This window comes from Rana temporaria, chromosome 2 (genome assembly GCF_905171775.1).
Source record: "Rana temporaria chromosome 2, aRanTem1.1, whole genome shotgun sequence".
Lineage (NCBI taxonomy): Eukaryota > Metazoa > Chordata > Amphibia > Anura > Ranidae > Rana > Rana temporaria.
Genome location: NC_053490.1, coordinates 414,405,033 through 414,419,621, shown reverse-complemented (window position 1 = coordinate 414,419,621; position 14,589 = coordinate 414,405,033). Strand labels below are relative to the sequence as shown.

The 14,589-nt window shown below is 44.5% G+C and overlaps 1 protein-coding gene across 3 annotated transcripts in view; it reads left to right on the top strand.

Annotated features, from left to right (window-relative positions):
- The first annotated feature begins 1,577 nt into the window (after nt 1–1,577).
- Nucleotides 1,578–14,589, top strand: part of ASMT (acetylserotonin O-methyltransferase) — a 165,761-nt gene continuing 152,749 nt past the window's right edge. The window contains exon 1 of one of the 3 annotated variants that reach the window (XM_040338185.1): nt 1,578–1,733. In XM_040338185.1, the coding sequence (XP_040194119.1) occupies nt 1,629–1,733 (105 nt within the window). In that variant the 5' untranslated portion in view covers nt 1,578–1,628. The remainder of the gene's footprint in view (nt 1,734–14,589) is intronic. The other 2 variants (XM_040338186.1, XM_040338183.1) reach the window with 2 other exon arrangements.

Below are 14,589 nucleotides of genomic sequence, written 5' to 3'. Positions count from 1 at the left end.
CTTAAAAAAAAACTCCACACCTTTGGTCTCCGTGACTGTACTAATCTCTGGTTCTCTATCTTCTTAACCAACCGCACCTTTAGCCTTACTTACAATTCTACTTCCTCTTCTCCTCTTCCTTTCTCTGTTTGGGTCCCCCAAGGTTCTGTTCTTGGACTTCTATTTTGAATCTACACCTCCTCCTTGGGTCATCTGATAGCCTCCCATGGCTTCCAATACCACCTCTATGCTGACGTCACCCAAATCTATTTCTCTACCCCTCAGCTCACTCCTTCAGTCTCCTCACCTGTCACTAATTTACTATCAGATATATCAGTCTGGATGTCACAACACTTCCTCAAAATTTATTTATCCAGAACAGAACTTAGAATTTTTGTTTCCCATGTGCCTTTTCCCCTGATCTCTCTGTCAAAGTAGATGGCACAACTAAAAGGCCCACTCACGCACGCCAAGGTCCTAGGTGTAATCCTGGACTCTGAACTCTCCTTTAAGCCCCACATCCAATCACTGTCTAAATCCTGCGGCCTCAACCTCCGCAACATTTCCAAAATACGCCCCTTTCTAACCAATGACACAACAAAGCTCTTAATTCACTGCCTGGTCACCTCTTACCTTGACTACTGCAGCTCCCTTCTCATTAGCTTACCTCCACATAGTCTATCCCCCCTTCAATCCATCATAAATGCTGCTACCAGACTTATCCACCTATCCACCTCACCAATCGCTCTGTGTCTGCTACCCCTCTCTGTCAAGTCCTCCACTGGCTTCCGCTCACCCAACAAATTAAATTTAAAATACTAACAACTACTTATAGATGGCTTTTTAGTCTCAAAGGTAAAAATATATATCTTAAATAATGTATGTCCTAAATACAAAGTGCACATAGAAAATGATATTATAATTAACAAAACATATATAAAGTGCATCAGTGTAAACAAATATGTAACAGAACCTCAGCATATAATTTATTATCCCAAACAATGAATTATGTGTACAAGTGTTCCACTTCCCATCCCGCGAATAGTAATATGACTGGCGCAAGATGCCTCTGCCATCCCAGGCATCTGTCATATGACGTCCTCTTTTTTGTTTATACCGCAAAAAATAAAAACCGCAGATGTGATCAAATACCACCAAAAGAAAGCTCTATTTGTAGGGAAAAAAATGATCAAAATTTCATATAGGTACAGTATTGCATGACCGCACAATTGTCATTTAAAATGTTACAGCGCTGAAAGCTGAAAATTGGCCTGGGCAGGAAGGGGGTGAAATGCCCTGTATTGAAGTGGTTAAATAAGTGAATGTCATTTAAATAAAAAAACAAAAGTTCATGCGCAAAGTCCATGAGAAATAATCAAAAAATGTGCTGTGGATGAAACACTGCAATTCACGTGATCCTTCAAGTGTGTCCACATTTCCAAGCACTCAAGCTCTTTATCAGAGACATGGGATCTTAAATTACAGGTCAATTCAGCTCACAAATACACATCTACAGTCTCCACCTATTAACAGCTCCAATAACTCCAGGAATAGGCTGCCCCCAAAATTAGATCAGATGTGGAATCAACTGTCTAAGCCAGACTTAGTTTTTTTTATAGTATATTATATATGCAGATAGAAAGCAGCTTATGATGACAGACCAAGCCACTGAATATCACACCAACATGAGCTCCTCCGATCTTGACAATCTAAAGCAATTGCTGGATTATAGGGATGGCTTTTTAGCCTCAAAGGTAAGAATATATGTCTAAAATACAATTTTCTTTATATTTAGTATTCCTACTTTTGTACCTGACTGTTAATTGTTTGTTTGTGACTTTTACAGTATATATACATCCAGTAAACAGCTCCATATTGCATACTAGACATGCATTTTACAACAGAAATCATGTGAACATTATTTCCCCTTTTAGAATACTATTTGTTTAGTAATTGTTTTATCTGATCTATACTGAGGTAATATGAGGTAATGGCCTTCCAAAAATATTACTAAATTTGAAATGCATAAACTGGACACAACACATTAGGGGAAATTCAATGAAGCTGCTGTGCTACTTTTCTGGCATAGATTGCTCTTGTTAATGTGTTGCACCTAATAAAAACAAAAATCTGTAACAGTTCTGGTTCTGATAGCGACTTATGTGCCAAATTCAGATAGTCCTAATTTGCTCCACTTCAGTGGTGGCCGTTCCATAATGTGTGCATGCGGCGCCCCCCTAGATGGCATGTGGTTTGCATGTGGGGCTCCGGACTTATAGCTTTCTATGAGTTTTATTTAATTGGCTTGAAAAAAGGTTGGGACCTCTCTTGTCTTTTGTCACTCTTTCTTTTTTTCTTCTGATTCATCTTAGGTTTTATCTCATTATTTTATCTCTGGGGATAGAATCCTTAAGATTTTTGGTCCTCAGTTTGTTTTATTTTGAAAAGATAAGTTTATGTTTAAGTAATTGAAGGATTCTACCAAACCTTTGAAATAATTAGATTTGATGGGGATTCCGAAAAAATTGTTTTCGGTTATCGGAGAGTTCCAGTAATAGTTATTGGAGGGAGGGAGGGAGGATTGGAGGTTTTGCTCAACCTCTTGGACACAGAAAGTTCCCGTTAGGGGTGTCGGAGAGGTTGATGCACTCCGGATATCTTATCCTTTAATTATTCTAAGTAATTTAATCTGGTACACTCAATTAGTTTTATCCCTTATATAACTTATTGTGTGATAACGCTAGACCTAGGAATTCCTTGATATATGAAAATATTCTGTTTCTCTTTCAAGTTTAAAGTATTACTTTGAAATAGTCTTTTAATTTAGCTTATGTGAACTGCCTTACTTTCACCACATGGTGTAGAGCATATAGGATGGATAGATATAAGTGGCAGTTAATAAAACAGGAATGATTATTATGAATTGAAATGTATTTAAATTATTATATTTCTGCGTGCTATTGACTTATTTCTTGCTAATTTAATACAAATGTATGTATTTATTTTATTGAAAATAAACTTAAATTTGAATGAAAAAAAAGAAAAAAGGTTGGGAACCCACCCCACTTGTGACACTAGTGAATCAATATTCGCTATCAGTTTCCGTCTTCTCCTCCCAGCCAATCAGGACAGGAGTCGGATCTAAAGAAGTCCTAGCTAGCCAGGAGGAGAAGCTAGGGAAGCCGTGGCATCGTGACCCTGGAGGGGTGAGTTTGTTTGCTGCCCCCCAAAAAAGTTTAGCACCAGCCACCACTGATCCACTTCAACATTGTGGTGCAACACCTGAGTCAAGTTCAAGATAAAATAGGGACAGTTTGGGGGGAATTGCTGCACACCTTTACTGGCATTAATCCCCATGGCTTCCAATACCATGTCTACGCTGACGACACACAAATCTAATTCTCTGCCCCTCAGCTCACTCCCTCCGTCTCTTCACGTAATTTACGAACAGATATATCAGTCTGAATGTCACACCACGTCCTTATACTCAATCTATCCAAAACTGAGCGTATAATTTTTCCTCCCCGATGTGCCCCTTGCCCTGATCTCTCTTTCAAAATCGATGCCACAACTATGAGCCCATCCCCGCATTCCAAGGTCCTAGGTGTAGTCCTGGACTCTGAACTCTCCTTAAGGCCCCATGTCAAATCACTGTCCAAATCTTGCCGCCTCAACCTCCGCAGCATCTCCAAAATATGCCCCTTTGTAACCAATGACACAACAAAACTCTTAATTAATTCCCTGGTCATCTGTTGCCTCAACTACTGAAACTCCCTTCCTATTGGCTTACCTCTACATAGTCTATCCCCCCTTCAATCCATCATGAATGCTGCTGCCAGACTCATTCACCTTACCAATCGCTCTGTGTCTGCTACTCCTCTTTGTCATCCCCTCCACTGGATTCCAATCACCCAACTAATTAAATTCAAAATACTAACAACAACTTACAAAGCCATCCACAGCTTAGGCCCCATCTACATCACTAGTCTAGTCCTAAAATACCAACCTAATCATTCTCTTCGTCCCATGCTTGCCTCCAGGAATTTCCCAGAGCCTCCCGAATCATATGGATCTCCTTACCCCAATCTGTCTGATTATCTCCTACTCTATTAGCATTCAGACGATCACTAAAAAGCCTCCTCTTCAGAGAAGCCTATCCTACCCACACCTAACAACTGTATTTTCATTTTCTCCATCAGCTCATCCCCCACAGTTATTACCTTTTGTTTCACTTGACCCTTCATTCTGGATTGTAAGCTCTAACGAGCAGGGCCCTCTGATACCTCCTGTATTGAATTTTATTGTAACTGTACTGTCTGCCCTCATGTTGTAAAGCGTTGTGCAAACTGTTGGCGCTATAAAAATTCTTTTAGTAATGTATTGCAACAAATTCATAAAGCATCTGCAAAACTTTTGGTTCTGACAGCGACTCCTGCACCAAATTAAGATAGTTAAAAAAAAAATCATAATGAGCTAGTATGCTAGTCATACTAGCTCATTATGACTTTGTCTTGCAGGTTTTTATTTTTTTATAAAACTATTCTTCTAAATATTTTTCGTAAACAAAAATCGCAAAAAGCGTTTGCGCAAAAGTTATAGCGTCTACAAAATAGGCTATAGTTTTATGGCATTTTTATTAATATATTTTTTTTTTTACTAGTAATGGCGACGATCTGCGATTTTTATCGGTACTGCGACCTTATGGTGGACACTTTTGACACATTTTTGGTACCATTGACATTTTTATAGCAATCAGTGCTATGAAAATGCATTGATTACTGTAAAAATTTCACTGACAGGACCGGGAGCTGTGTGTTTACACACACAGCTCCCAGTTCTCGCTCTGTAACGAGCGATCGCGGGTGCCTGGCAGTGATCGCGCCCCTAGTGGCTGAAATGCAAAATCACGTAATATTATGTGATTTTGCGCAGCCGAGCCGACCTGCTACCGTAAAACTGCGGCGGCTGGTCGGCAACTGGTTAAACCACTGGATATATAAATTATCTAAATTGTTCTCATTGCTGGGAATAAAATGAGCCCCTACACCAACATGTCATTTACACATATGCTCACATTTCAATATATTATATTCTCTATCTTACATTGGTATATGCTGAGGTACATAGGCGTGCGCACAGGGTGTGCCAGGTGTGCCCAGGCACACCCTAATCACCCTGTGCAGCACAGATTCCCTCTACTACCCTGGCTCCCATCTTTCCCCACCGCAACATTGCCAGCTTCCCTCCTCTACCATCGTCTGTTGCTGCTGGGATGTTTTAGGAGTGGGGAAGGGGCCAGTAAACATGTAATTTACTAGCCCCTTCCCTTTCTGAATGAACACCGTGAGTGATCGGTAGTGTGTGTTTGGGCGTTGGGGTGCACACCCTAATGCAATAGGCTGCGCACACCTATGCTGAGGTACTATATACAGTACTATTTTAAAACCAGGAAAACATTTCCCAGCACACTTACCAGCTAGCCTGCAAAACAACAAACTGACCCTGTTCAAAATTTCATGGCAAAAACTGCAGTCTGGAGCATATATAGCATATAGAAATGTAAAAAAAAGAAAAAAACTGCGCTAATCCCACGTGTAAGGGTGACAAATGAACTGAAAAAGCTGCCAGCACGCCAACAAACAAAGTGAATCAAGAATAGAAAACAAATAGTGCAGCGCTAAATCAATCAAAATGACAAAATAAAATTACATATGAAACAATTGACTAAGTGAAATAATCAAAAAATACAGTGATGGGAAAGTCAATGTATGTGTATTATACATGTAATGTGTAAAGACTCCTTCCAATTAGAAACACCGGATGTTCAATGACGATGGCCAAAAGGAATCGCAGTTGCTTCACAGAAAGAGAAGATAAAATACTCTTACCCTGTGTTATGGACTCATCTGTTTGAAAAAACAGTGGGTCTGATGAGCTTATGGTCCTCAAGGACCCAAGACGGTATGGTGAAGTCTCCCAGGTAAGCGGTGCCTGTAAGATGGATCTCGAGGGCTGAAGCGGCAGATCAATAGACGTACTGCTACAGGCTGGATGTGGACCAGTTCATGTAAACTCCAAAAAATAAAATGAACAAAAAGTGCTCCAAATGGTGCAGGTAAAAAAAAAAAACACTGAAGGTTTATTAGATTAAAACAGAAGTCATATAAAAATGACAACAATTAAAAGTGATCACAACAATAAAGAAAATAAAAGCAGTATGGGGTGCTATGAAGCAAATACTGACGCATTTTGGCTCAGAAATATCATTCATATACTGTAAAGAACATGAATACAGATCATTCATATTGCAAAAAACTCAGGGCCTGATTCTCAAAAGAGATACGCAGACTTAACTGCTGTTCAGTCTGTGCCTAACTTTGGAAACGATTCTCAAAAGGCTTTTTCCAAAGTTAGGCAGAAAATCTGACATGTGTAAGACACTTACACGGTCAGATCTTAGGATGCAGTACCGCATCCGCCACTGGGGGCATTTCTCATTGAAATGCAGCTTTGAGTATGCAAATGAGGACTTAAGCAGATTCTCAAAGCATTTCATCACTGTGATTTCTGCGTAAGTTCCGAATTTGCCTGCGCAAAACTAGGGCTGGTTTTACAATGTGGAAAGTTAGTCACACCTTGTAAAGGCCCATTCCAGCGACGGCATTTGGTATGCATTCCCGAAGGAGAACTCCACGGCAATTTTTAAATTCAAAACCGGCATGGGTTCCCCCCCCAGGAGCATACCAGGCCCTTAGGTCTGGTATGGGTTGTAAGGTCCCCCTACAATCCATACCAGACCCGTATCCAAAGCACGCTACCCGGCCGGTCAGGAAGGGAGTGGGGACGAGCGAGCGCCCCCTCCCCTCCTGAGCCGTGCCAGGCCGCATGACCTCAACATGGGGGGGTTGGGTGCTCTGGGGCAGGGGGGCGCACTGCGGGCCCCCCCACCCCAGAGCACCCTGTCCCCATGTTGATGAGGACAGGACCTCTTCCCGACAACCCTTGCCGTTGGTTGTCGGGGTCTGCGGGCGGGGGCTTATCGGAATCTGGGAGTCCCCTCAAATAAGGGGGCCCCCAGATAACGGCCCCCCACCCTAAGTGAATGGATATGGGGTACATCGTACCCCTACCCATTCACCTGGAGGCAAAAAGTAAAAGTTAGTAAACACACAACACAAGGGTTTTTAAAATAATTTATTATTCTGCTCCGGATGCCCCCCCCTGTCTTCTTTATTAGCTCTATTACCAGGGGGGGCTTCTTCTTCCACTCTCCGGGGGTCTTCTTCCGCTCTCCGGGGGTCTTCTCCGCTCTCCGGGGGTCTTCTCCGCTCTCTGGGGGGGTTTCTTCTTCCGCTCTCCGGGGGGGGGCTTCTCCGCTCTCCGGGGGTCTTCATCTCTCTTCGCCGCTCTCCGCTGTTGACTCGGCGAACCCCGGTTCTTCTGCAGATGTCCGGTGCCTTCTTCTTCAGCGCTGGCTGCCTGCTATCTTTGTGTGTTAGCTCAATTTCTAACAGGCAGCCGGCGCGGTCTTCTGTGACGTCAGGTTCTTCTTCTCCCCTCTTCCGATGTTGCCTCGTCGCCTCTTGTCACTGTAATGATGGAAGCGCGCCTTGCATCCCATTTATATAGGCATCACCGTCCCATCATGCTCCGGCAGGTACCCACGTGGTGGGTGCCTACCCACGTGCACCCACCACGTGGGTACCTACCGGAGCATGATGGGACGGTGATGCCTATATAAATGGGATGCAAGACGCGCTTCCATCATTACAGCGACAAGAGGCAACGAGGCAACATCGGAAGAGGGGAGAAGAACAGAAGAGAAGACCCTGACGTCACAGAAGACCGCGCCGGCTGCCTGTTACTAATTGAGCTAACACACAAAGATAGCAGGCAGCCAGCGCTGAAGAAGAAGGCACCGGACATCTGCAGAAGAACCGGGGTTCGCCGAGTCAACAGCGGAAGAGGGGAGAAGATGGAAGAAGACCCCCGGAGAGCGGAGAAGCCCCCCCCGGAGAGCGGAAGAAGAAACCCCCCCCGGAGAGTGGAAGAAGACCCCCGGAGAGTGGAAGAAGACCCCCTGGAGAGTGGAAGAAGAAGCCCCCCCTGGTAATAGAGCTAATAAAGAAGACAGGGGGGGCCTCCGGAGCAGAATAATAAATTATTTTAAAAACCCTTGTGTTGTGTGTTTACTAACTTTTACTTTTTGCCTCCAGGTGAATGGATAGGGGTACGATGTACCCCATATCCATTCACTTAGGGTGGGGGGCCGGTATCTGGGGGCCCCCTTATTAAAGGGGACTCCCAGATTCCGATAAGCCCCCGCCCGCAGACCCCGACAACCAACGGCAAGGGTTGTCGGGAAGAGGTCCTGTCCTCATCAACATGGGGACAGGGTGCTCTGGGGTGGGGGGGCCCTCAGTGCGCCCCCCTGCCCCAGAGCACCCAACCCCCCCATGTTGAGGGCATGCGGCCTGGCACGGCTCAGGAGGGGGGGGCGCTCGCTCGTCCCCACTCCCTTCCTGACCGGCCGGGTAGCGTGCTTTGGATACGGGTCTGGTATGGATTGTAGGGGGACCCCCTACGTCGATTTTTCGGCGTGGGGGGGTCTCCTTACAACCCATACCAGACCTAAGGGCCTGGTATGCTCCTGGGGGGGGGACCCATGCCGTTTTTTTCTTTGAAAATTGGCATGGAGTTCTCCCTCTCAGGAATGCATGCTGAGCGACGCTGTAATTTTTTTTTATAATTATTTGTTTTCCCGGCGCGTCTTTTTTTTTTCACCCGTCGCAACTTTAGTGTCCCGTCGAAATTCTCAAAGCCGCCCGGTGTTAATTACGTTCGCGCGCTGCACGTCGGGAAAATGACGTCACACGCATGCGCAGTACGGCCGGCGCGGGAGCGCGCCTCATTTAAATTTTAAACGCCCCCAGGAGAGGAGGACCGCCTTACGACGGCGGCACTTAAGTTACACGGCCTGAAATTTCTAGGTAAGTGCTTTGAAGATCGGCACTTAGGTAGAGATTTTAAGTCAGTGTAACTTAACTGCTGAAAGTTAAGTTAGGCAGCTTTTTTGAGAATTTGGCCCTCAGTACCTAATTTGCTCAAAGGCATATATATAGCTAGATTCATAAAGATTTACACCGGCATATCAGTAGATACGCCGACGTAACTCTGAATCTGCGCCGTCGTAAGTTTAAGTGTATTCTTAAACTGAGATACACTTAAACCTATCTAAGATACGACGGCTTGCGCCGTTGTATCTTAGGTTGCAATATTTAGGCTGGCCGCTAGGTGGCGCTTCCGTTGAGTTTGGCGTAGAATATGTAAATGCATAGATATGCCGATTCACGAACGTACGTGCGCCCGTCGCAGTAAAGATACGCCGTTTCCGTAAGAGATACGCCGCTTAAAGATAAAGCTGCCCCTCGGAGGCATAGTCAATGTTAAGTATGGCCGTCGTTCCAGCGTCGAAATTTGAAAATTTGACGTCATTTGCGTAAGTCGTCAGTGAATAGGGCTGAATTTACGTTCACGTCAAAACCAAAACGTCCTTGCGGCGTACTTTGGAGCAATGCACACTGGGATATGTACACAGACGGCGCATGCGCCGTTCGTAAAAAAACGTCAATCACGTCAGGTCACAGTTAATATACATAAAACACGCCCCCCACATCCTCATTTGAATTAAGCGCGCTTACACCGGCCAATTTACGCTACGCCGCAACTTAGGAGGCAAGTGCTTTGTGAATACAGCACTTGCCATCTAACTTACGGCGGCGTAGTATAAATGTCATACGCTACGCCTGCCTAACGTTGCGTGCCCCTACCTGAATCTAGCTAATAGTCTAGCATTATTAACACAATATCTGTATGTATCATACATGTAGTACCGTATCAAAATATAAGTATATAGTTTGGGTCTCATGTGTAGAAACTTCCATATTGTACCAAATAATAAATGCTAACCTGCGTCAATCCCTGCAGCGCTACGGCGTCCGCGGGTGACGTCAGGACTCCTACCCGTATGGATCGTCACACTAATCCTCTGAGGGAGGGTGTCCATAAATAATCAATGCAGCCGTGTCAGTCGGCGCTACAGCGCCCGAAACTGACGGCACGGTAACAGCTTCGGTTGTCCGACACTCCTCCGTGCAATAGAATCCATGAAAGCAAGTCACGTGACCTTCATGGCCACCCTGAATAGCAACGATCGTGGCATTATTTTGACTTATGAAGCCAGCAACACATCCATACATTTTTTGGATTTGGAGATCTCAACTGTCAATGAAAATCTGGAATTTAAGACATATTTCAAATCCACAGACCGGAATGGTTACATTCCGGTCGACAGTTGCCACCATAGCCAGTGGCTGGAGTCTGTTCCACGAGGTCAGTTTCTCAGTCTTAGGAGAAACTGTACTAATGAAAGTGACTTCTATTTTCAGTGCAATGTTTTGAAACAAAGATTCCTGGATAAGGGCTACTGTGCCACTGCACTGGATGATGCTATTAATATAGTATCTAGAATTGATAGATTTGCCCTCCATGAAGATAAGCCTAAACCCGGTAGAGATGATAGATTTAAATGATCTCAGAGAGAGACTCATAGGAGGCTAGTGGAAGTCTATACTGTTTTACGATGTGGAGATCAGTATTCCCACAATCGTAGGAATCCTGAGCAAAGATTTCCTGGAATTCGAAAATAAGTTTGCAGGCATCGGCTAGGGCTATGATCTCTTCGACTATCTCCTTGAATCCCAGGAAAGCTTTCCCGTTTTCCTATCTCATAGGCCTCTTCAAGTCTAGTGGTCAGGTCATTGGGTCTGCAAGGTTTATTTTTCTCCCAATCAGGTCCCTTGGGGTACTCTTGTTCTTTAATTGGTTGTTCAAAGACGAGAGATGTTTCCTCAACTCTACAGGTGCCATCTTTAGAGTCAAAGGGGTAAATGGATTCTTTGGTGAATATGCCCTTGAGTGTAGAATTGAGTTTTTGTCCCTTTTTGACATTGATGGGGAGTAGAATTTTTTTATGTCCCTAGGGATGATAATTTCATGAGCTACCTGAATCTCAACAGCGTAAGGAATCTGTTGCTGGAACTTCAGGGCTGAGGTTGTATCCTGGTATCTCTCAGGGTCCCTCTTTAGTCGACTCCATAAACACTTGTTTATCAGGTCAATTTGTGTGGCAAACTGATGAAGTAGATCGTTGCCGAGGTAAACTTGGGATTGTGGATTATCCAGCACTATGAACACGTGGGTAGTTGTTTTATGACCTATGGTGATGTTTAAGAGGCATCTTGCCACTGAGTTATGGTCCTCAGTGTCATCGATGGTATTTGTCATCCAATGTCTCTTAGGAATGGAGAAACGGATAATTTCTCTTTCAGAAAGGTGATCAACAAGGCCGTGGCTTACAAAGCTATGCTCTTGTTTTAGATCAATTTTTGCATATTTTGCCCTATTAAGACCCTCTATCCGGATAGGGATAAAGAGGTCATTGTTAACCTTTTCTATTTCTGTCAGGAACTGGGCGTGATTTCCCCCTTTCCTGGTTTTGTCTTCTCGGTGGAAGGATATGGTCAGTACGTTATCCTGGAGGGAGATCTCTTTTATTTTATCTCGGGGAATTTTAAAAATATGTTCCTCAATTCCTACTTCAAGGCCAGGATTGTCAGGTTGGATGACCGTGACGTCAGGGAACTGACTATTCCTGAAGTGAATTTCTAGGGAACCCGGCTTTCCTTCCACCAGGTGGCAGTGTCGCTGGGAATGGGGAGTTTGAAGTCTTTCATATTTAATCGGGGAGTTGACCTGTGACCACATCACTTGATTTACGCAGTCAACAATGGTGTTGAGCCTCTTGAGGAGATCCATTCCTATGATCATGTGATGGTGTGGGAGATCAGCAATGATAACAGGGTGTCTGATTTCCTTATTACCTAACTTAAGTTTAAGCCAGGCTCTCCCCCCACCCCGATTAGGGAGCAGTCAAAGCTTCTAAGCCTTGGTTTCCTTAGCATTGTTTTTATTGCTTCATTAAATTGTTCCTGCGACATGATGGTGGCTTGGGATCCCGTGTCAATTAAACCTGAAATGTGGTGATCGCCGGCCTCATGTATTTTTACAGTTGTGAAATATCTTTCACCAGATTCAGTCAACTTACATATGAAATTAGCGTGGTTGAGGATCTGTGGGATTTCCAACAATTTGCTTTTGGCATTTATCTCACCGCATGTTACCGCTTCTTTGTATTTATTCCTGTTGGATAGCCTGCGGGGCTTACTGGAGACTGAGGCACATGAAGCGTGAGGCATCCCGCCGTCTGGTCACTTATACCGGCTGTCAGTGGTTCAGCTACATTAGAGAGGTTGGGAGGATGCTAAAAAACGGGAGCAGAGTTAACAAACCCACCCTGATTCCCCCTTTTTAGGGGCATGTCAGGGGTGCGTTGTGTATCTCCTGCCATAGCACCCAGGGTTGCTCCTTGCAGGAGAATTATCTGGGGTTCTAAGCATTCTGTGACCTTGCATTGGTCACAGGAGCGGCCCCTAAAAAAGATGGGCTGGTAGATTGGCAAGGCCGCCGATGGACGCCAGGCAAGACACCAACGAGGGGCATTCAAACTGTAAGTATTTTCTTTTTTTCCTGAAATTTCCCTTCCAGGTTGGGGGTGCGCGCTATACGCCAGGGCGCGCTATATGAAGATAAATACGGTAATATAATAACTCAGAGGGGCCCATATTGGTCTGTTGGAAAAATAGGTACAGTAATTTACGCTATAAAATCAACACGCAATATTCCTTGTCACTTCAGGGAAACAGTCCTTCGAGTTTCTTCCGGCTGGAAAGAAATCCGAAATATGTCTAAATTTGGATAATTATTCAAGCAACAAAGTACCAGGATTTTATGGAGCTATGTAATTCTCCCTGGGATCACAGAATTTAAACTTATGAAGATATACAGTGTATATTTGATCCTTAAATCCTTAAAATACAGTTGGAATAATGCACCCCTAAACAATCAAATTAACATTAGGGATGGGCTTCATATTCGAGTCGAACTCATGTTCGACTCGAACATCGCATGTTCGATCGTTCATCGAATTATGAACGTTTTGGGCCGTTCGCGACAAATTTGAGTGGCGTGTCACGGCCCATAATTCACTGCGGCATCGCAGTGCATTGCTGGCTGATGATTGGCCAAGCATGCACTATGACCCGCATGCTTGGCCAATCACAGCTTGCAAAAAATGGAGAGCCATAATTGGCCAAAGCCAGGGTGGCTTTGGTCAATTATGGCTCAGGGGGTTTAGTACACGCCCCACACTATAAAAGGCCGCCTGCAGGTCAGCCGTGTGTAGTGTGTTGCGGTGGTAAGGAGAGAGAAGATAGAGGTAGATAGAGCAGGCAGGCAGGCTGGCTAGTCAGTTAAAGTTACAGTGTGTAGAGGATATATATGCATCCCAGGTGTATATATATTTATACACTGTATAGTTTAGCTAGATCCGCTCTTCCGAATTTACTGACAGGCAGGCAGGTGATTGTGCTAGCTGCAGTATTCTCACGTGGTGTACTGCCTGTGTCCTCTGCAGTGTGCACCTAAAGCTACGTGGTGTGTGTACTGCCTGTGTCCTCTGCAGTGTGCACCTAAAGCTATGTGATGTGTGTACTGCCCGTGTCCTCTGCAGTGTGCATCTAAAGCTACGTGGTGTGTACTGCCTGTGTCCTCTGCAGTGTGCACCTAAAGCTACATGGTGTGTGTACTGCCCGTGTCCTTTGCAGTGTGCACCTAAAGCTATGTGGTGTGTGTACTGCCCATGTCCTCTGCAGTGTGCACCTAAAGCTACGTGGTGTGTGTACTGCCATTGTCCTCTGCAGTGTGCATCTAAAGCTACGTGGTGTGTGTACTGTCTGTGTCTGTGCTATTTTTCTCAATGATTTTCATCCATATTGCAGGGACCAGACATTACATTAAAGCCGCAAGCAGTTAAATTACTTTTTTCTTATAGTAATCTCATTCTGTGCAGGGACAGTTCTAAACATGTGCCACTTCACAGGCATACTATAGACACCCAACAATATTTAAAGGAATTTTTCATTTAAGCATCATTAAAATCACTGCTCCAGAAAAAACGACCGTTTTTAAAACTTTTTTTCCATTGATACATGTTCCCTGGGGCAAGACCCGGGTTCTCAAAGACGTTTTCACTGGCATACTATAGACACCCAGCAGGTACAATATTTAACCACTTAAGACCTGGACCAAAATGCAGGTAAAGGACCCGGACAGTTTTTGCGATTTGGCACAGTGGAGGGTATGATAGTGGGCAGTATGCACAGGAGACTAGTGTGGAGGCTATGACAGCTGGCACTATGTACAATAGAGGAGTTTATGAATGTGGGCAATATGTACCAGAGAGGAGTGTGGAGGGTATGATGGGGGCAGTATCTACAGGAGAGGAGTGTGGAGGGTATGATAGTGGGCAGTATGCACAGGAGACTAGTGTGGAGGGTATGACAGCTGGCACTATATACAATAGAGGAGTTTATGAATGTAGGCAGTATGTACAGGAGAGGAGTGTGGAGGGTATGATGGGGGCAGTATCTA